Raw genomic sequence first — 23,245 nt, 5'->3', positions numbered from 1 at the left:
GTGAGGATCTGGGAGTCCAGCAACAATTAAGAGAGGTTTTTTTCCTTTTTAACACTGAATTCCCACTGCAGGTGTTTTATCTTTCTGTGTTGACAACAAATGGGTCTCCTTGTATTGAGTACTAAAAAATTTAGCAAAAAAAAAATGCCCTACAGCTTGCTAGCATTTAGTTAAGAACTCAAAAATTAATAGTATCATTAGAAAAAAACAGGAAAGAAAGTAGTTTTCTAGAGGTTTTGTAGCTGTTGATAGGTGGTCACTCTCTTTGTCCTCACAGTGTAATACCTGCTTTATTTGTTGTGCTGTAGATCTAAATGCTCATTGCAAATGGTCTTTCAAAACTTTCTCCTTCACTAGCTTACAATTAACAAAGCTGCACTTGGTATTATAGACAGGTTTTAGGAAGGGAAAAGGAAAGGGCTGGGGAGGTTGTGAATTTCTTTGCAAAGAGAGGCAAATTAGCACTATACTCATGTATAATATGTGTATATTAGAAGAGGTTGTTAGGAATCGGGACAGAGGTTGCCTGCTAGAGAAAGCCTATATCTGGGACAGGGCTATGACTGAAAGGCTATCTTCCCAAACATCTGTTGTTAATTCCCTGTTCAGAGCATGGCTTGCACTTGATGATACATCCCAGTGACATGAAAAATGAGTAGTGATACTCTATAAATCATATAAATACAAAAATAAATTTATGAAAAATTATTTCATTCTAAACCGGCAGATTCCCGAAGTGTACAATCCAAGTTAGCTGGGCAGTTTCCTTTGGAAATCTTAAAAATATAGGTCTTATTTTAAGTTAATCAAGGTTTAAGCACTTAGAAGTTGTACTTTCATCTGTGATACTTTTTCATTCAAGCTGCAGAGTGCTTACACTTATTTGTGTTTGCAATTTTGTCACTAGCGTACCTTTGGGCAGAGGTGAGATGTCGAGTATCTTCTATCCCAAAATTGAATTATGAGGAAGGATGAGGGGCTAGGCACTCAGCAATCTGGAATAGGATCTCTCGTTCCTAACCATTTTAGCATACTAATGTCCAGACTGGTTCACACAAGATGTCCTTACAGCCTATTAGACAGTAGGAATGGAAATCAGGTGAGAAAAGAGAGAACGATGAAGAAGCTCAAGTAAGAGCTGTTATTTAAGCAAATTTCTCTTTACTGTAATTTTCCAGAGTATGAGGTTGTGTCAACTGAAAATGGAGCAAGTGATGGTGAAAAGGAGAAATCGATTATCACTACAAACCAAACACATTCTACTGTGGAAAATCTAAAACCTGACACAAGGTAATTAAATAATTTTCTAATCCAATAAATTTAATCCAACTAATTTAGACTGTCAGCTCTCTGCCACTTCAAATGGGAATACATATGTATATAAGACCAAACTGGTTTTACTCTTGTTCTGACAGGAAAAAGGTATGCTTTGGTTTTGCTTTCTTTTAAATTAACAGATAAGTCACATCTGAGGAATCTTTAGGAAATTTCCAAGAGTATTTATGGTCTGGAGAAACTGCAGAAGTGACCTGTTCTATCAGAAAGATTAACAGTCAAATGTAAGAAAATGTGCTGCTTTTTATTAAAAAAATCTCTTGAATTTAGCAGATAAAGAAACAAGGTGAACATAGGAAATATTAACCTGATATGTGAGATCAAGGTTTATACCTGCAGTTGTCTCTCTCTGGGGTTTAAGGATGCTTGGCACAACTGACATAGGCTGCTTGCTTATTTAGATGGATGTTCATTCAAATACTGGAATGCAAGTTGAGCCACTATGTAGCTTGACTATTGCATTGCACCATGGAGAGGAAAGATACATTTGTCCTGCATATGTAATTTTCTTTCAGTGTCTTGAAACAGCTGAAAAGTTAAAAATGGGTCAGTGAATTCCAGTTCATGGCGTACATCTCATGCAACTAGTCCAAATAAGCATTATCATTCTTTAAAAAAAAAAATCTCACCAAAAATTATTCCTCTTTTTTGTGGTAAAATTCAGAGCAGGGAAGAAAACCATTTGTCCTTTGTTTGTGTTGCTTATTGATTGCATCAGAAAGTTAATGAATGACATGTCATTTTTTTCCTGTAAGATGATCCATTTGGCTTTGGAAACTGGATTTTTCTGTTTCAGATAAACTGTCCTTTTCTATTATTATCCTTAAATTGGTAACACAGCACAAAATTCTGCATAGAACCCATCTTGAACCTTTATTTTTAGGCAATGTGTGGTTTAATCTGGGGTGTTGGTTCTTAGCTTATGTACTTGTGACCAGTGGCTCCTAGGAGGAGGAATGAGGAACTGTTGCAGAAAGTGGAGGGGAAGGGAATTGGAGAAGAAAGGCTAGGGGAAATTGCGATACCCAAAAAGAGCTTTTTTGAGAGACTCCAAAACTCATAAGATGGGCTAGAATTGCTGTGTGTGGCATCAAGAATATCTCTGTTATTTCTTAAAGGCATGTTGCTTGTGAAAGGGTGAACTGCAGCTATGTTGTTCTGTCTTGTTAAGAGGTAATTAGGGTATGTTAGCAATACAACTGGAGACCAAGCATCAGTTTCCTCAATCTCTTCCTCAGTCAGTTGAGAAGGCTTGGAAGAGACAGCAAAACATTGTATTTCTGGAGTAGCGACTAAGGCAGTAGGAGCTGCTAAACTTGTTAGGCTATGCTGTTTGTGTTTTCATTTCAGTTCTGCTTTGAAATAATACAGTTGCATCCTTGAAAAGAACTCTGTGTTATTAATGAGATTCTCTTCAATTACACACTCGAACTCTTTGTGTCACATATGGTGACAGAAGTGGGATGGATTTGGTTAAGTGTAGAAAAGACATGGAAGCAAAGAAAAGTCCTTGATGCTGAGAGGAATGTCCAGATGGCCAAAAAAGAAAAGCATTTTTAGACTGCACTTTGTTCAGAAAGGAAGCAAGATGGAGGCAGGCAGACCCAGCTAGAACCATTGGATAGGTCATAAGGAAGACAGGAGCTATGCAGAAGCAGACAAGATGGTTTTTAACTTTCATTAGTAACAATTCTGTCAATCCTATGAGAGGATTTTCAGGTTTTGGTAAGCAAGAGCAGATCAAAGACCATGGAGAAAAGCTGTCTTTTGGAGCATGGGTTTTGTTACTGGAGCGTGGATTTTGTTACAAGAAGCTAGATTTGAGATCAGTACCGACTGGTGGAGACTGACTTACGACATAAAGGGATAACTTTTCCCTGATGGGGTGGTGGCTATTATCCTCCCCCCAACCTCAAAAGAGAAAGACAGTGAAAGTCTTCCTGGATTCAGGAGGCCATCGCCTGAAATTGAAAACCTTTGATGTAAATTGCAGTGGTGCATGTCCCTCGAGTCTCACAGGATTTAAGGATATGAAGTCCTTCTCAGAGTGGTTCTGTTCCATTAAATTCTCATTTCAAAATGTGTGTTTCCTAATTTTGAGGACGCCCTGAGAGCTTTGGCAGAAGCACAAGAAATTGTTACTGTTACCATTTGAATCCAGGCTTGTTGGCACACTAAATTCAGGGAAAATAAGAAAGTGATTAAGACAGCTGGCATCATGTAGACAGTATCAGTGTTGCAAGGAATGGTATATGTCCATAATAAAAGTCTCCTGTCTGTCAGGAGCTGATTGCTCGCTAGATGAAGAAAATGGACCTGTGAACAAAACTGACTGAAAATAGGAGGAAGAGAGACAATGAAAAAATCACAGCTCAATAAATTAATTAACAGGGTCTCTGAAATGTCTGCAAATTCATCAAGTAATACACTAAGACTGGGAAGCAGACTTTTCTGTAACTAGCCTTAAAGGAAAGAGCTGTAGAAGAGGTGGAGCTGGAAAAGAAACTTGGAAGAGAAAACGAAATCCCTCTCGCAAATGATCAACATTTACAAAACTACCAGCAAGTATATGGAGACATGCTCAGTAGCAGAAGGTGGATTAACTGGGGAAGAACCTCTTGGCCTTGAAATGCTTTGGAGAAGCTGACAAGCTGAATTTGAGAGTCTATTTTTTCCAGCTTTCCTAAAGCTATCAGTGAGGCTGTGTGAATCCCCTATGCTTGCTCTGAAGGTTCAGTGCATCCAGAGCTGAAGACAGTTCAGGACGGATCTAAACCAGACAGACCTAAACAAACACTTTCCAAAAGGGATAAAAATGTTTGTGAATGTGGTATCTCAGCTCCATGGGTAAATTTAAACCAGAAAGATCCTATAGCAGCAAGACACTTCAAGCCTGTAATTCTCCAGACGTATGCTCTTGAGGAGCAGTACATGACAAAGATGGTCTGCAGTCACGTTGCCTGAGGTCTATCATGCTGTTGAGGTAAATCAGGTAGGATATGTTAGTGCCTGGCCCAGAAGCTAAAGAGTTAATCACCCACATCCAGCAGGAGGGAAGCAAGACAAACAGCTCTTCAGCGTGAAGGCAGCAGAACAAGCAGCAGGGAAAAACTGGGTGTATCCAAGCCTGCCAGATCATGCTGTTTGTTTGCTTTTCTCTTTTACATTCTTCTTTCAAATAGGTCATACTGCTACACCTCTGGGAAGCTCTGCAGTAAGCCAGACACCCATCTTCCTTTGAGCTGGCCTTTTGACAAGGCAGCTTTTAAAGACTAAGAGTAATGGCCAGACTTTGAATATTTAAGAAATTTGGACAGTTTTAGGGAGGCAGCAATGAGAGACTCTTACAGTCTCTCATGAAAAATTGCATGTGTGACTGCAACTGTCAGTAAGTACAAACATAGAAGCTAAATGGGATACAAATTTCTCTGAATCAGGATTATCATGTAGTATTCTGTGCATCCATTTAGCTGTCTGAAAAGTGACTAGATCCAGAAAAAAATGCACTGGCTGAAAAAGAAAAGGAGTTCTGATTTTCAGGACAAGTTATGAAGTATTTAGTTTTAACAGACTCATACCATGCTAATATGGAAATGAAAATGGACTTTCATTTTCAACTTATGAAAGTTACTTTTAAACAAAGTAAGTTGTATACATTATGGCAGTTTGTCCTATCTCGTCTGTCTTATATACGCCAGCCTTATATGTTCTTGGTGACTTCATTGCAAGACATCGAGACTCTGATATGAAAGTAAAATAGTGATTTGAAAATCTGTCTAACTGCAAGGACATACACCCTTTAAATAAATGTGGGGTACAGTCAGCTGCTTTCCAACACAACTGGTTGATTTAAAAAAAAAAGGTTCTAAAGGCTCCTGTACAATGTGATTTTGTTGGAGCGCTGAGATCCCTGTGGTTTTTGCCCAAGAAAAGGCACATTTTGTCCATGCTGTTCTCTCACAGCAAGGCATGCCTGACGGTTGACAACATCACATTCATTTAAAGGATTTTTTCCTTATAGGATGAGTATGTTGGCCTCTTTTTCACCTGGAGAATTGCCAAATGTGGTGCTTGCAGTATTCCACTATCACATCTTAGAAAATTTCTGTTTGTGTTAGAAAATTTCAATAGTTTAAGTAACCTGGAAAGTTCAAATCTTGATATCCATTATTTGGTTGGTCTGAGTTCTTGAAACTGCTAGTGTTCCTGGCACTAAGCTGCTGTCTGGGTCCAATCTAGAATTCTGTTTAATTTCATCAGATATTTTGCTTTTGATTGTAACTTTTACCTGAAATCTCTCAAAGCATGTAGTGTGGTTATGCTATGTGAGCTAGATAACTTTATATATCCTTCTTATACAGATAGTTAATTGGCTATAACTGGTGCCTGAAGAGAAAAACTTTTGTTTTATGAATGTCTTCTGCTTAAACGTTTCTTTTATAGATGTGCTTCTGTGATCTAATAATCACATATACACAGCTGTTGATTACAACTTTGTACTGTAGTTAGCTTTTGTTACCCTTTACATTATTTCCAAGAATTTTAGAGTAGGTCCAGGTCACATTTCACTCAGCCCTCTTTTCAGTGACACACTTAAACACACACGGGATTTTCTGCAGTTTTTGCCATCTTTATCCTTCAATTAGTCCTTCACTTGTTAAATGAGTGAAATAGCCAAATTCCATTCATCCTTCTTTCTTCTAGTTAGTCTGAACCAAGTACTGAGCTACTCAGTTTTTACTCTGTTGTTCAAGCAGTGAGTGTCTGTAACTGCTCTGCTTGTTGATCAACCCTGAGCAACCTAATGTAACTTTTAAGTCGGCCCTGTCGTGAAAAGGGGCCTGGACCAAATGACCTTCATAGGTCCCTTCCAACCTAAATTACTGTATTACTGTATCTTAGGGGTAGTTTCTGATCTCGTAAATCTCAATTGCACCCATTTTCTTTAATGCAGGCTGAGGTGGTTTTGTATAGTAATGCAAATGTCATTCATTTCTTAGCAAAGAAAAATGAGAGAAAGGGATGCGCTAGTATGAACTAATCTGTCAATTTAATTTTCATCCTCCACATGGAAATTCTGCAATCTTTATACCAAGAAAACTGTCGCCATTTTTTTGAGAAATGTACCATTTATTCCACTTGGAAAACAGTCAAAGCCAAACTACAAGACTGATCGTTTTGGTCAAAGCAATTACAGTCTAGCTTCCAAGCAGTCATTTGAGGAGTGAGACCTGTAATATTCCATCTAACTTGTCATACAGTTTCCCTTGTTTTTGAGTTTACTTACAACACTGCTCGTGCTGGAACTCCTAGTTTCATTGGCATACCCAGGACTCTGTGCTCTTCATCTATTGTTAGTTTTACATTAAAAACTGCCCTTAAAAAGAAAGTATTGCAGTTACTTCTCCTATGATAAGTCAAGCAAGATCTCCCATGTCTGAGTCGAGGTAAGGTCATTATCCACAATTTTCAGTATTTCCCTCCTTGAGGTGCTTGTTTGTAATAAACCTTGAGAGGCCTGAGGTAGAAATGGGCTTACTGTGGTTTCTGTTTTTTTCATTCTGTCTCTGTGTAGTAATGATGGTGCTCATCTGCATCTTCTCCTTTGTTAAAATCGGTTTCACTGACCTGCAGTTTTTTCATGGACCTTTCCTAGCCTAGAATATTAAATGCAGATGTAGTTATTTTTTTGCTTCCAATTCTATTTTCCCATTTCCAAAGGGATTTTAGGGTTTGGGTTTTTTTTACTAGTTCTGGAGTTTTCTAACTCCTTAAAATTGATTTATTTTTTTAAGTCTTCCAGTTGTCTGATATAGTATCATTTTGACTTTTTCTGCTATTTCTGCTGGCTTCTCTGCCAAAATATGTAGTTCTTATTTCTGTATCCCTGCCCTATCTTGAAATATTTTTTTTTATTAGGTGTACATTTCCTCTTTCATTCTGGTGGTTTGTTTAAGGGCAGTTAAGTTCATAGCACATACCACTAGTGTCCAGGAAACTCTGCAGCACTAATTTCTATACAAGCCTTCAAAAAAGAGTCTGAATATTGTTCAAAACAGTTCTCATGCATGTTTGTGTTGGCAGTAATTGGAAGGTAGTAAAGAAAAATATTAGGACTGCAGTCAGTGTTGTGCCAAATAGCTCTGGGGAAGTTCAGGTAGCCATTGGAGGATGTGTCCCACCAGCCTGCTGGTGTAGATTTTTAACAGAAAAAAAGTATTAATAAGAAACAAAATGCCTGTGATGCTTGCATTCCACAGCTTTGTAAAACTTCCCTTTAGGTACTGATCCTTTGCCTGGTTAAGTAGTTTGGTGATTTCAAATAGACTTTTCTCCTTTTTAAAAACATTTTGAGTGGTCTCTTTTGGACTTTTGGGTTAGATTGTGTCCCAAGGCAAAGTATATTTCCAGCCATGAGGTCTCTTGAGGAATATAAATAACAGGAAATGTTAAAAAAAAAAAAATTCCAAGGCGTCCCAAAAAACAAAACAAAAAACCCCAACCAACCAGCCAACCAACCAAAACTGTGAAGTAAACATGAAATGTGTAGGATATATGCATGTACCAAACTGTTTTTATAATGTGTGTAGATGGTTTCCTTCAAAAGTTTTTTCATAAGTCTTACAAAAGGTAGGAAACAAAAAAAGAGAATGTTACTATAATTTACTCAAAGGCCATACCACGTAAGTCTTAAACCCTCTACTGAGTAAGCTTTTTGTGCACTTATACACAATAATTCATACCTACCTGCTCATGCTGTTATTACCATTTTCTAGTATTGTTTTGTATTGCAGTTAGCACCCAAAATGTGCTAATCACATACAAGAAAAAAAAAATCTGCCAATGCAGAGCTTAGCTTTTGTTAGCAGCAAGGGTCAAGAGATGAGAACTACAGTGAAAGTTGCAATGCAGAAAAATGCAGAAAGTGGCAGAAAAATGCTGGAGTTTTTTGTACTTTTTATTACAAAAGTAACAGATTTTTGTACTAAATTGCTGTTGATGTCTGGGTTCATGGGTAGGCATTTCCCATTTCTCTCAGCCCTTCTTCCAATTTGATTAGGAGAAAGACTCCTCAAACAAGCCCAGCACTTCTTTTTCTTTCTTTCTTTTTTTGTTCCCTTCTCTTAAACCTAGTTTTCTTTGCTATGTCTGAACATACTGCTATCCAAGCACACTCTGCAGAGACAGAGTAGCTCTATACATTGAGACAGTCCTGCATGATTGTCATCTAACCACCAGCATCTCCCCAGCAATTGACCTGAAGTCCCAGGACTGTACTCAGCTGCTCCAGTCCTCCTATTATGGTGAAAATCTCTCTTCACCTATTTTCAGTTCTGCAATCTTCAATCTTCTCCTTTTGCATGATCTGAAAAATGCAGGAGCAGCGTCTGCCAAAGTTCCATGTGGAATAGCGATTTCCTATGGTGGAAAAATATGCTCTGCACAGGAATTACTGTAAGTCAAGTCCATTTAATCTGCACAAGGACTTTTATTGTCTTATGCAGTTTGGGAGGATTTGGGAGGCCTAGTCTCCAAAGTTTGTAGGATAGCAATCTTATAGATGTTAGAGGTGTGACACATGTTAGATTGCTGCATATATTGGGTAGCAGAGTTTTTGGCATCATAGGCATGCAGATATAAGGATGGAATATAGATTCCAGTTTCTCATTAATAAGTCTAGCTAAGAGGTAGACATGGGATAATCATTATATAGCTTTCCTATTTCCCTTTATTAACTTTGCCCTACATATTTTCTTGAACCTCTAAGCATTTTTCCCCTCCCTTGTGGTTTGTATAGAAGTGCATAAGATTGCAGCAGGTACCCTTTTTTCACCATTTTATTTTTATTTTTCAGATCTTCCACCTGACAAACAAAAAGGGAGACTTTAAATGGTTTTCTATGGAGAGAGCCACACCATGGCTTTAAAATTACAGTTAGATCTGTAAACTCTATCAAATTGTGAGCTCAGTCTAACTTTTCCTTTCTCTCCCTTTCAGTTTTCAGTCAACTAGTTACTTCTCTGCATCTCCAAAAGTGGTTGTTTGTTGTTCTTGTACTGTTGCAGCCACTGCTATTGTTACAGGATTGAATCTGGCAGAGGAAAGGAGCCTGTGATAACTTGGGCAGCTGTAAAAACACCTACAAAAACTTGTATATATTTTAGTTTAAAAATTGTATATATTTATGTCAATGTAAGGTCAAGGTAAGGTCAAGGCCTTATATTAAGAATTGTATATATTTTAGCTTAAAGAATTTGCTCTTTAACATTATTAATAGGAGGCTCCTCTAACTGACTAAGCTAAACTTTGGATGTTTCTTTATTACTTTCCTTTTCTCCAATTTTTTTATATGTTTACGTGAGCTGAAATCTGTATGTGTAAATTTTATGTCAATCTTGCCATAATTTTCCCAACTGTGGTTTGATCTTTTGCAGATATCCTAGTGGTCCCTAGACCACAATTTGAAAAACACTGCTTGGAAAATATTTAGTCTTAAATTCTTGTTTTGGTCTTTTTATGGAGTTAGAGAATTGATGGGTCCAAGTTCATCCACTTAAGTTTTTTGGGAACAGGACTGTTTGCTATGAAGAATGTTGCCTGATGCAACTCAAAGTACAGCGTATCAGCTCTTGACGACAATATATTTGTACAAAAATCAGCAAAATACTTAAATTTGTTTCAAAATCCTCCACCATCTCGTCCAGCTTGTGATTTTCTGCCTGACAGAGGCATGTAAATCCAGCTTGCAAAATCTGTGAAACCCTTACATATTCAGGTGAGATCCAGATATGCTGACTGTAGATCTTTATCTTTAGTTCACACTTGCCTGCGTCATTACCTTCTGGGTCCCTGTGGCTGCCCAGTCCAGTTCTGTAAGAGCATTTCACCTGCATTTTTGCCCTTTCCTTGTAGCCAGTCCTATGCAATCAAAAAACTCTAGGTTAGGAATCCTAGGCAGTGCTTTTCATATCTCACTTTTGATTTCATACAAAGGGACATAAACAGATTATTATCATCCATAAGGTCAAACCATAAACTCCCAGTAAAGCAACAGAACATGCCACGTTGAGCTATCAATGATCAAAATTACAATAATAGCTCTAGATAAGGTGTTCCTGCTGTGAAGGAAGCAGGAAAACTTCTTTGGAGTCTTTTATCTCTAGGCGTGCATTAATTTGTACATTGTCCAAAATGTATCTTCTAGCTATTACTTTAAAACACCCAAAGCATTAGCAAATCTTCATTTATGGTTCAGCGATTCTGCAGAAGGGATCTCCAACTGCTCTGCCACAGTTCTCTGGATAACGACCTGTCCTACCAGATGAGAATACTTCTTGACCAAAAAAGTTACTGTACCACATGCCCAATGTGAATATTAACTGCTCAGATCCAATTTTTAAAAGCATGTATTTTTTTAAACAATTTGAAGTTGATCGTAAAGAAGATTTTGTATCTAGAATTTATTTAATTTATTATTTATTTAATATCTCCCTCCTACAGTAGGGTAATATGAGTTGCTCAAAACGGTCTTGCAGCATGTTTGAATAAATGTTAAGATTACTCCAAATAGACTTTTTAAAGCTCAAAACAAGCCCGTGTTTCACTTAGAAATATCCACAAATTATCCACAATGCATCTGTTCAGCATACCAATCTTTGTAAGTATTTCCCTTAAAAAAGAAAAGAAAACCCTAGAAATAAAGGCAATTGCTTATGTAAGCAATTTCAAAGTTAAATATTGTCTTAGAAGTACTGTGGATGGAAAACAGTTGCTTGGTACTGCATGATTAGTCCACTGAGGTTAATTAAGCAAGCTGTTCAGGTTTTGCAGGAGCCAAGAAGCAATGAGAGGTAATCCAAAGTTTGGACTGAATTATTCTGTCTCTTGTAGGGGCTTGCAAATGGAGTTCACAAATTTCCAACCATGCAGAGAGTGGTATGGTTTTTTTCTTTAGAAAATTGCTGTTTGGAAGCAATTTCAGCAATACATTACAATGCTATGTTATAGTCATGAGCTACCAAGTTATCATTGGTAAGAGATCCTTCACGAGTCAAGAGCTGGATGTTTAATTGCCCACTTCTGGGATTCTCATTTTGCTCTGTGTTTAGTCTCTAAGTTAGGGCCCATTTTCCACGCCTACAGTCCTTTTGACTCGTGTCCTATGGATGTCTCGCGGATGAAAAAACGCTCTGTGTTAAGAGAGATTCACCATGTATGCACTGAAAGTATATGAAAAGTCTCTCTGCAGGTGGCATGCGTGAGACAGATTATTGCTTATAGCTCACAGGGAAGGCATGAAGAGGGTGCTGTTGACTGGAGGTATACACGCTACTCATCAGGGTGCTTTGGCATGGAGAGCATGCAGGTCCTACAGGGAGGCACTGAGCCATTGCTGAGCAGTGAGAAATTCCCAGGTGCTGCCCGCCCGGAGCCAGGAGAGCTGAGAAGCAGCTTGCTGGGATAGTGTGTGCTGGGAGGAAGGAAATACAGAGTCTGTTCCTAGCTCTGCCCTCGATGGAAGATCTTAGCTGTGTCCCACGTCCACCCTTGTAACTCTCTTTCCTGCCTCATCCGTCTGGTGTCTTCTGCGTAACGTTTTTAGGTTTGCAGCTGTCTTTCAATAGCTGTTTACCTAGAGCTTCTAATTGAAAGTATAAGTTCCACCTGAGCTGCAGAGTTAGAAACCACCTTGTCTTGCCTGTCCATCACTGTTAATCAAGTATTGAGGGGTGGGAGAGGCTTAAGCAGAGGAGCCTGGCTTGGATTTTTTTCTTCAATCCTGTTGCATTTTCATAGCACTGTGTTTGGTTCCCAGCACAGCTGTGATGAGAGAGATCATGAGATAACTACAGTTGTGCGACATTACTATGAAAAGATAAGAAAGAGATGCTGCACAATATCTCTTCACTACTTCATATATTTACTATTAACATATATTCAAGCAATAGGATCTTTGCCTTGGCTGAGCTCTTGTCCTGGAAGAAATGCCCTGTGTTTCACCACTGCCCCTGTCTGTCACTGTTGGTGGGCCTGAGAGGCATTGAATTGGAGGTTTGTGATCTTATGAATGAAAAATGTGCAAACAAATAGCAATGTGCTTTACTCAATCCCTGCTTATCAGATTGCTTCTGACCTCACCTGAACTGCACCCTTTGCCAGAACTGAAACTGCATGTGTGAGAGGAGACAGACTTAAGCCAGTTGTGCATTAAATCAAACATTAATAGTATGTGTGCAAAGAATTATCAACAGGACTCACGTGTTCAGAGAGGCCTTATACAGTTAGGACAAAGAATGTCTCAGTGTTTTCAGAGCAAGAAATGAGGCCTTTTTGTTCTTCTCCAGGAGGCGAGTAGCACCAACGTGTGTGTTGGCAGTTTGCTTGCTCCAGACTCTGAAAGAATGCTTGGTTTCCAAAATTTTCATCTCTTCTATTTTATTCCCCAGTTATGAATTCCACGTGAAACCTAGAAACCCTCTTGGTGAAGGTCCAAGTAGCAACGTTGTGGCATTCAGTACTGAATCAGGTAAGAACTTCCAAAGGTCCGACCATCATTTACAGTGGCTCTAGTATCCATGTTTGTGGGATATATGAAAGGCTCTCTTGCTTCATTTTCCATGGTTGGTCTTGCTCTTTACTATCTCCAGATTGGCTTTTTACTGCTGAGCACATTATGGTAGTGCCTGGAAGGTCAGCCTGAGATCAGGGCTATATTGTGTGGGGATGTAAGCTGGCCAGACTGCAGGAGAGGAAAACAGGAGCACAGAGAGTTTGTCTGGTGTTTATTATGAAGAAACTAACTTTGTCCTTAGAGAAGGCTCAGTCATTTAAGATTAATATTCCTGACCTTTTGTATCTATCAAACTCATTAATGACTTCTGGATGGGGAACATAAGGTTTTTCTTTGGGCTGGTGTGTTTATAGGCACTTTTGCTAGCTGTTCAATAAGGCTGCTGTATAGTAGTGATGTCTTCTGGCTGAAATAAGGATTGAGAAATAGTAGTTGGGAAAAGCCGATGTCCCAGTATGTCCTCTTCCATCCTGTTTACTCTCCTGTGAAACTGTTAAAGACGTGTATACAAGCCTATTTGGACCATTGGTTGATTCCCAAGTTAAGTGCTATCTGACTCAGGGGTGAGAATCAGAGAGTGCCTTTGCTTTCCCTATTCCAGTTCCCCACAAGGCTAACTACAGTTAACTTGTTGACTTTATACAAGCAAGATACCATCTTTTGTGTAGAAGTGTTTATTGCTTGATAGTACTTAAGGACCATATAAAACACAAAATGGATTTAGCCTTTTTAAAAGGACTTTCTCAGTCTGTGTTTTGAGCCAGGTGTAATAATACTGTGGTCCTCATCTAGTGCTGTCACTGATGGATGAGTTTTGGCTGAGCAAGGGATTAGTCAGGGAGGAGTTCAGACTATGCCACACGTATTTAAAAACTGAATACACTCCTTGTAATCCTAGATTGTTAAAACTAAAAAAATGTTTATGCCAAGTGCAGTTTTCATGAATGACAAGGCTTATGCTCTGTCTCCTATTTAGCTTGGACAAATTAAGTGGTCAGTTTTATTTTTTCTTAATTGCACACATCCACTTCTCGCTTTTGGGCTTTCATAGCCAAGTCTTGTGTGGCAAGTATTACAGAGGGGTCCTTTTTATTATTTAAGTTTCGAAATCGAAATTTTTAAAAAGATGCAGTAGAATTGGTTTTTGCTGGTTACAGGTTTAAACTCTTGTTTTTACTAGAACTGTGGTTGACTGGTATTGTCCCACAAGTAAAATTTTTAAAAGTTCATTGATACTGTAGTTTCACATAAAAAATATATTTCTTTTAATTTAATTTAATACAAAAGTGAACGTTGCTTCCAAAACTCTCTGTTTCACAAATTACAGCTTATGTCAACTGTAGAAAAATCACTTACCAATGCTTTTCCATTGAAATCCTGGGAAAGTTCATTTTATGGTGTCTGATTTGAATGTTTGTTTTCTTCCCCCAGCGGACCCAAGAGTGAGCGAGCCAATTTCAAGTAAGCCTTTTATGTATAGTATAGTGTCTTCTGATCGGGAATTTTTTCAGAAATGAGATAGCATAATTTTACAAGGAGGGTGGCTGTACTGCACCAATTAAATGAGTTATGGAATCAAACAGCATTCACACATGATTTCACTCCTTCCACCCATACCCCTGGAAAGGAATTCATGCCAGGCTGCTTGTTTACCTGAGCGGAACGCAATCAACGTGATGTGGGGCTCCCATGGCAGCTGGGATGGCTTCAAACCAACGTACACAAATGAGCCAAGGACAGCCTCATATTTTCTCAGCCTTGTCATTAAAGCAAAAGAAAGCTCTGTAAAATGAATAAACTACTCCACACTTTTTAAGCGAGTTAACAGAGCACAACTCAGAGGACACTATTTATCTGCCATTGTGTTTTAGAAAAACTTTCTGCTTCTGAAGGCTTGATGCAGCTGTGCTTTAGGCCACTTACAACGCTTTTGCTGTCTTTGGTGGGAGGTGGACTGAGCTTTTGAAGAACAGCTGAGATCGCTCAAGCAAGATTGGGCTGCTTTTTGCATTTGTAATGGACATCACTTTGACAAACACTGAGACACCATTTCTTTCCACATAATTCATGACACTTAATTTTTATGTGTATTTCTGTTAAATCACATACAGTTTGCTGCAAGTTGACTGTCCTGGCTTGAACCCACTGAAAAACAGTGACTGTATCACACACTTTGTAAATGAGAGTTTTGTCAACACGCAGACATTGTCCCCCTAACAAGGTCCTAGAATGAGCTTATTCCAAACTGGCACCACACACAGAGAGCAGAAGCAGTTCACTGCACCAATCATGTCTGCACCCTTTGGTGCTTCCCTGAAATATCTTTCATGTTCAAAATGCAGGTGACTGGTGCCATAGTGCATTCTGCTCCATCAAGGTTTCTAATTCTATTTATTTGAATAATGTTGTTGTACATAATTTTGTATGCAGCATCATATTTCAGCCTCTTTCTTCCTCTCCTGCAGTGGGAAAGGATGCTATCTGGACTGAAATCCCATTCAATTCGGACACCTATTCAGAATGCAAAGGGAAACAATATGTAAAGAGGACTTGGTATAAGAAGTTCGTAGGTGTGCAGCTGTGTAATTCTTTGAGATACCAGATATACCTCAGTGATTCACTCACAGGTAAGAGACATTCATATCAGTGTTGTCCACATTGTACACTCCTTAAAGATATCATGGTTCCAGGACTAAGAGGTTTAACAAGACAAGCTCTGCTGAAGTGTGATCAGGTATGTTTAATCTAGTCCATAGACAGATTAATCATAAATGGTAATCTGCCTGTGCTCAGTAATCACTGATGTGTTTGATACTGAATTTTCAGACTCAAGAGTTACTTCTCTGTGGTGATCATCTGATTTTAAGTACCTGTTAGTATCCTGGGGCTCATACAGAAAATTGATAAAGATCAGGTCTCTGCCAGTGAATAGCATATATTGTAAAGGTGCCAAATATGTATTTAAAGGGTAGCCTGGAATAGTTCTTAATTAGAGGATTAGGACCTAATTTTACACCAGGATTAGACTCAGTCATTCCCATCCCATTTGGTAAACATCCGGTTACTTCATTACTGTGAGGCTTATAAATACATGACTTCAACTCTAGTCAACAGGTTTTACCTGCTTTGACATTTTTGTTTTGTTTTCACATTCCCCATTTTTGCTTATAATCTCTTCCCCCCCCGCTTCTTTTTCTTATATTATGTTTTATTACTAACAGCTGCCTCCTGGCCTTATCTTCTCAAGTTTTGTTCAGTGTCTTAAGGTCGCTAGAGTGTGAGGTATTTAAGACCTGAATCAAGTGACACATGCTGTGTGTAAGCTGGGGAAACAGCTCGTAAAAAGTGTTTTTCAGTTAGTTGATAGTTAAGCAGAACTTTGTGTCTCATGTAGATTGTACAAGCTATATTTAGAAATATGTTAATTTATAATCCATCCGGAGCTCCTGGCTTTCTTCTGTATGAGGTCTTCCATCAGAGCTGCATGGGCAACTATCACAATGGTGTTAGTATGGCATCCAGAGCACAAAGAGCATAATACAACTGTGTATGGAAAATGTCTTTTGAGTGGGAGTTAGGCAGTATGTTCATCACATTGCATTGAATTAACTAGGAGAAACTGTGGCCAAAAGAATCAACTTTCATAACCCAAAGCTGCCCCATCTCAGAGCTCAGCACCTCACAGGAGCAGGGCCCTGGTCTCTGTATGTAGGAGCACGGAAACAAAAGAGCAAGGGGAACGCAGGGCAGCCTACGCCGATACAATTTTAAGCTGCCCAGCCTTGCACGGGGCACCATTGTCCCATAAGCAGACAAGGAAGGAAAGCCCTGTCGTTAATAGTAAGTACAATACCTCGTATGTAAATAATATCTTGGCAATTATGTGAATAAAAAAGACCGTTTTGAACAGAGGTATCATTCATTCAGCTGTTGCTGTACTAACCAGCTGTGATCAAATGACAAACACTGGCAATGAGGCATAGTGTATCACAAAACCAGCCAGCAGAGGAAATAGCAGTGCTAATCTAGCAGGACTAGACTTCAGCCCTAAATCAAGTGAATTAACACTGCAGTGAAAGCTACTTCAATCTTAGAAGAGAAGTTTAATATATCAGGAGCCCATTTTCCTATTTTTGTGAGATTGTTTTTGTTCTCGCTGGAAGGGTGGTGATTTAACTTGGCTGGAGAAAGATGATGGTAGCCACATTGTATTCATTATACTTGCTAAGCCTGGTTCTTGCACTTGAATTGTTCCAACCAGTGCTGACCGGTTGTCACAATATTTAAAAGAATTGAAGTATTTATGTAGAAGGAAAGCTGCTTTTCCCCCATTTCCTAAGTCAGACTGTCATGGCACGGGCCTTTAGATGCGAGTGAGAAAGTTTCCAATGTGAAGCCAGACTCTGTTCTGATGTGTTTCACGGTCACACCTTGTCTCATCGTGCCCCCGAGGCCAGCGGGAATGTATCTGCTAGCACCAGCCAGCTGGGCAACGTGTGCTGGTAGTGAGGGACTGTGCTGAGGTCCGAGTTCCTCCTTCTGCTGAAGATATCTTGCGAAGCTTTGCTGTTTAAGCAGCATAATGATCTTGAAATTTGGGTGCATTGTACAAATGCTGTTGTATAAGGCAGCCAACAACCATATCTTTGCGTGCTAGTTTTTAGCATGAATTTATACTTCTAATGTTGCAGAATGAATAAAACAAAGATGGTATCTAATTTTCTTAAGACCACCCATAAGGGAAGACTGGACAAAAAATTAATTTACTTTCCGCTAGAATTGCTTTCCCCAAAAGAGAAAGATGAATCTAGTCATTTGTTAGCTAAATGTTTTTAAGTGTGTTCCTTTATTATGGAAAGAATTGGGCAGTAAGAATTTAATAGTCACTGAGAATGCTGCTAACTTATGTATGGCAATTGTTTGAATTATGCATAGGTTACACTGTGGGCCAAATGAATATGTATCTGAAAGTTACTGTTCTTGTGTTAGCCATAAAAATATCTGGTTTATTCTGTCTCTCATGAAGAAAAACTGATCTACGTTACACATGCCAGGACTGTTCTATAAACCAGCACCTACTGCTGACCTCATTTAACAGTCCTCCAGAGCAGTCACTGCAGGCATTCCAGAAAAGCAGGCCACCTAAAAAAAAAGAATTTATTGAGGGGAAGAAAAAAGTAAATTCTAAGTGTGACCTTCAACAGCCATGGAAAAAAAAAAAGCCGTTTTGGGCAGCCTGAATGTTCTTAAGTTCAGACCAAAAAATTGCTGAGAGGAACTCCCTCTGACCAGTTCTCCTATGGAAAAAACATGCCTGCAGCCAAAACTAGATAGTAATAAATAATTTTCTAAAGCTAGAGCAGAACCGCATGCACAGAGACCGTCAACTGGAGGTGAGAATTTTTGGCAAAGTATTGATTGGATCACAAAAATATGAGAAAGGGAGAGTTTATTGGTAGGCTGCTCTTTTATTAATTGCACTTTAGGGAGCAGTATTATAAGCCACCTCACCATCTCTCAAATGGCCAGACTGGCACAGATTCAAGGCTGCGGGACACCCAACATCTAATGAGTAACTGGACTTTCTGCTTAGCTTATACCTGAGTATTGAGCCTATTTCTAAATGCTCTCACCTTCCCTTTCAACCTCACAACCAAAGGTTGAACATACTAAGAACAAGTGCTGTGAAAGGAGTTTAGAAAAAAACAGTAAGTTTATCTGAAACGGTTTCCTGCCAAGGCCTGGGAAGAGAAAGTAGCATGCTTTCCTCCATCTTCTGAACTGAATTTTACTCATGTCTTGCACATCAAATCAGTAAGTAAAAACATCTCTCTGTCAAAACTCCTTCACTGTAAGTCCTCTTGTTAACAGGAGGAGCACAGCCCCTAACATCAGCACATGCTGCATGGGGCACTTGAGACCTTGTTTTCTACTCAGTTGCAGCCAAGTGTCCTGTTAAGCGATCCTGCAAATAAATACACGGGCACACTTCATGCTCTGGATAAGCAGTTTCTATACCGAGGTCATCTGTTTGTTAAAGGCTATCACTTGCACATACATGTTGTATAAATACGATGATTTATAAAACAGGCCTTGGCTGTGTTATGAGGTGGTCTATCAAAACATCTTTGAAGGTACTGGGGGCTTCCTGACAGGGAAGCAAACCTGTCTTCCATTCAAATCACTAGCAAAACTTACCTCATTTTTGATACAACCAGGATGAGGCTCTAGGTAATACCAGAATTTCACTTACTGTATGAAATGTGAGGAAGGGAAGAAATACATTCAGGCATAGATTTTGGCCAGGAATGGGGCACTTTTGTCTACAGCCATGAGCGCTGTACTTGGAGTATGCACATTATGTTCAAATTACAGCTACAGATCCTGAGAGGAGAAGAATCGTAGCATTGACTTTGGCTTCTCCATAGAGCGAAGAGCACAGCCCATTGCCTCTGGTGGTTTTTGGAAATAGCCCTCACTAAACTGGATATGGATTTTCAACTTTGCTGCTCCTTTGCTTTCAGGAAAATTTTATAACATAGGAGACCAGAGAGGCCATGGAGAAGATCACTGCCAATTTGTAGACTCATTCTTAGATGGAAGGACAGGACAGCAAGAAGATCTACCAGTCAAAGATGGTAACTCCTTACTCCTGTCTCTGCAGCAAACCTTGGCAATTCCTTTGTTTGTGTGTTTCTTTTTCCTGCCAGTGGATTCAGCGCCCACTGCTGGGGTGGGCGATGGAAAGAGACTACTGGCTTTGCAGGCAGAAGAGAGTCGAGAAGTTTCTGAAGATGAGCAATGACTATTAAAAGAAGGTTATGACTCGGGTTCTGTTAGGTAGTAAACAGCCTCTCTCCCGTTTAAAAGATTCCAACAGATTATTCACAGTTGGTATTATGTATTTAAACCCTACCACAAATTTGAGTTTGCAGAGAGGCATGAAGTGTTATGTTCAAACAGGCAAGGTTGATTTAAAGTGCAGTAAATCATCAGTTGGGCATTAAACAGCTTTGTTTAGTGCTAATGAGAAACTAAAAAGTTATTACTGGAAAATACAATTCATGGTGCAGTAACTCTGTGCGCACTAATTTGAACCGGGTGCCTAGAATTCCAGTCTGGTCTAAGTGGGCATGGGACTGGATGTCCTAAACACAGCTGTGACCTGCCTGGCTATATTTCACATGTTGCTGAGGCTCGAGTGTAAGAAAATTGTACTTCTGTCAGCTGAACTCCTGCCTTGCTTGTTTGCAGCAGTGCCAGTGTGAGGTAGTCCATTCCCTTGTGGGGTAAGAACGCAAGCTGTATTGATACATGCGTGCATGCCGAGTGTGTCATGGAATATTTTACTGAGAAGAGTAGCAAAACGGTTTTCAGTACAGTATCAGTGTGTTGACCAAACCTTCCTGTCTGTAGCACTTCATTTATAAAACACCTTACAGAAGTACAGAAGTGCATTGAGCTAGGTGTGGGAGATAAAAGTGAAGTGCCTGAATCTTTCACAAGTTTTTCTGAAAACAAAGTAGGTGAATAATCTGAAAGGTGTTTGCTTATGTGATTTTTTTTTTTTTTGAAGAGGGCTTTGCTTTTCCTTTCCCAGTCAGTGTTGCCCATGTGTAAAGGTATTTTGTTTGTGTAAGGGATTGTCTGAATCCAATTTGACATTGCCAGGACCTGCCGGGACAGCGGACCTCTCAGTTGTACCAGTTTCGTTTTTTTTAAAAGATTTTATAAATAAAAAAAAACCTTTTACATAAAAAGTTTGCTACCCCAGCTTAAGACATTTAAAACAGATTTGTTTTCAGCAACTGGATTTAATTGAGTGGATTCATGAGCTACATTCATTTTTAGGGAAAAAAAACCAAAAACAACAACCCCCCCAACAAAACAAACAAACAAACAAACAAAAAGCCCCCACCTCTTCTGTAGCTTATATTTCTGGTAAATGAACTGAACAGAGCAGATTGTCCATTGCTGCTCAGTTCCTCCCTGGCTGCAGCAAGTTGAGTTCTGTTCAAGCCAGAATTAACTACACTTATTTGACCTGACGTGCACAGAGGGCAGCGTGGCTGCTGTGGCGTCTTAGTTGCAGAACAATACTTTGTGTGCGCGTGTGTGCGCGCGTACACATCTGCGTGCGCACACATGCATGCTTCAGCCACACATATGTTCCTGATGATCAGGTTGGATTCAGCACTAATTGCTCACTGCAATTTTTAACCTGAAGTTAACTGTTTGAATGGGCAGCAGGGGTATTGTCATACAGAACAGATTTAAAGCAGGAGGTACGATCTTTCGCTTGGGGATGGGGAGATAGTGTGACATATCCCCAGCTGTCGAGTTTTATTTGGGTTCACTGGAGTGTTAAGGCTGCTGCAGTGGGGTAGTTAACCATTGCAACTTTGCAAGGAGGAACAGCCTCCGGTTTAGAGAAGACCCCAGCAGCAGCCAGAGGGGGAGGGGGGGGAGTCACTGGCCTCGCCCTGCCAGCACCATCCATGGTTGGGTGCTGGGAACACAAACCTCAAGGGGAGGCAGGCTTCACCTCTCCTGCTCTGGGCTGCAGCAATCCCAAGCGCTTCTGCTTTTGTTTGAGTTGGGTGGACAAATGCCGGCTGTTTCAATCGATGTAGGGGCAGCAAACACACCCGTTTGTGGCAGATGGGTTAACAGCTTAGTGACTAGTCTAGCTGTTAATTGAATTGTGTACAGACTTCACAGGGAAATCAAAGGAAGGTGCTGTCCGAGGGCTTCATGCAAACAATACTCTGTTCTCTGTTCCAGGATTTTTCAGGGCAGTTCGTCAGGAACCCGTCAAATTTGGAAAAATAGGCGGGGAGACGCGCATTAACTATGTTCGCTGGTACGAGTGTGGAACATCAATACCTGGGAAATGGTAGATGCGACATGAACTTGGTGAAAAGGCCCAGCACTTACCACCCCCGTCCGACTGCCCAACGCAGGCTCAAAGATGGAAATGGTTATGGTATGCCTGGCACTTAAATAAGTTTGCTGATGTGCAAGGGTTTATACAAGTCTAATGCCAATACTGCATTAATTGTGTAATAGCGTAGGCTGCTTACTGTAGTTATCCAGTTTTACAAATTTGTTTTTAGATTTAAAAAAAAATCCCAAACAGGCTAGGGACATGTTGTAGGATAATGTATAGGGAAGCTGGCTCCCTATTCTTGAGGTATGGTTTCTATGGTATTTTAAAAGACACGGTGTGTATATTATTTATCACAATGTTGTAATAAATGTTTAAGGCACAGTTAACGGCAGAGTTGGTCATGGAATGCAATGCGCATTAGTTTTTAAATATTCACTGGTCTTCTTATAACGCAAGTGCCATAAGCTACCTGTCCAGATAGATCTGTAGTGTCTCCCCAGTCATAAATTATAGAAAAGACCCTACAATTTTTAATATCCTGCAACCAGTAAACTTGAAGCGCCTTCTCCTTACATGTACAAACAGCTCATACTCCTGCCAAAATGCTGAAGCAGGTTGCTATACGTGCAGCTTTAAACAATCAGGTTAGTGGGGTTTTTTTTCCATGTTTGTTTTCAAACGCTTCAGCTCCAGCAAAAGAACATGTTCCGCCTATTGCTACAGAGTTAGCGCCGCTGCCCCTGAGCTTGGCCATGCTTGGTTGGTGGGTTTGGTTTCCTCCAATTAAAGCAGACAGGTACATATCTACGTGGAATAAAAAAAATGAAACTGGCCTCCACTGCTGTGGCTTTTCATGAAAGTATAGTTTTCAGAGACTGACACTGAGTGGTTCAAAAGCCAAGTGTACGTACCATGCAGGGGGCCGTGGAAAGATAAATGAAACAGGGAAAAAATAAGCTACTTAGAACAGCATAATAAGGTTTGTTTTATTTAAAAAAAGAAAAAAGTGCTTTAAAACATTGTTCATTGGGGACAAAGGGGAAATAGTGGTAACTGAACTTTAAAACTGCTTTACAGTAATTTTGATTAAAACCTCTCCCAAAGCTACTTGTTGTACTGCTTGAACATTTATGAACTAAATAAAGAGATGTAGTTTTTTTTAAAGGTGTTATTCATTACCTTACTAATGTATTGAAAAAATATGAACAGGAACACCCAGATATATATATAGTAGAAACAGTCATTTATAGAAAATGCCTTATAAAGTACACTGCAGGTACACTGTACTCCTAATAAAGTATTTTTTAATCAAGTGTTTTTCTTAGCGTTTTACATGAAAACACGTATTAGTTTCTGTGGCAAATGCTAGTATTTCAGGAAGCAAGTTTGTTCTGAAACAGGCACATGTTGAACGGTGTGATGAACACCTGATGCATTAGGTCTGACGA

The 23,245-nt window shown here is 39.5% G+C and overlaps 1 protein-coding gene across 1 annotated transcript in view; it reads left to right on the top strand.

Moving 5' to 3' along the window:
• Window positions 1-22,884, top strand: part of ABI3BP (ABI family member 3 binding protein) — a 167,817-nt gene extending 144,933 nt beyond the window's left edge. Inside the window, 6 exon segments of the mRNA XM_075514216.1 lie at window positions 1,179-1,290; window positions 12,783-12,862; window positions 14,339-14,368; window positions 15,373-15,534; window positions 19,432-19,545; window positions 21,692-22,884. Coding sequence (XP_075370331.1) covers window positions 1,179-1,290; window positions 12,783-12,862; window positions 14,339-14,368; window positions 15,373-15,534; window positions 19,432-19,545; window positions 21,692-21,807 — 614 coding nt within the window. The 3' untranslated portion in view covers window positions 21,808-22,884.
• The last annotated feature ends 361 nt before the right edge of the window (window positions 22,885-23,245 follow it).

This window comes from Mycteria americana, chromosome 1 (assembly GCF_035582795.1).
Source record: "Mycteria americana isolate JAX WOST 10 ecotype Jacksonville Zoo and Gardens chromosome 1, USCA_MyAme_1.0, whole genome shotgun sequence".
NCBI classification, from domain to species: Eukaryota; Metazoa; Chordata; class Aves; order Ciconiiformes; family Ciconiidae; genus Mycteria; species Mycteria americana.
Note: the sequence above shows the minus strand (reverse complement) of the source record. Positions and strands in the feature narration are given on the sequence as shown.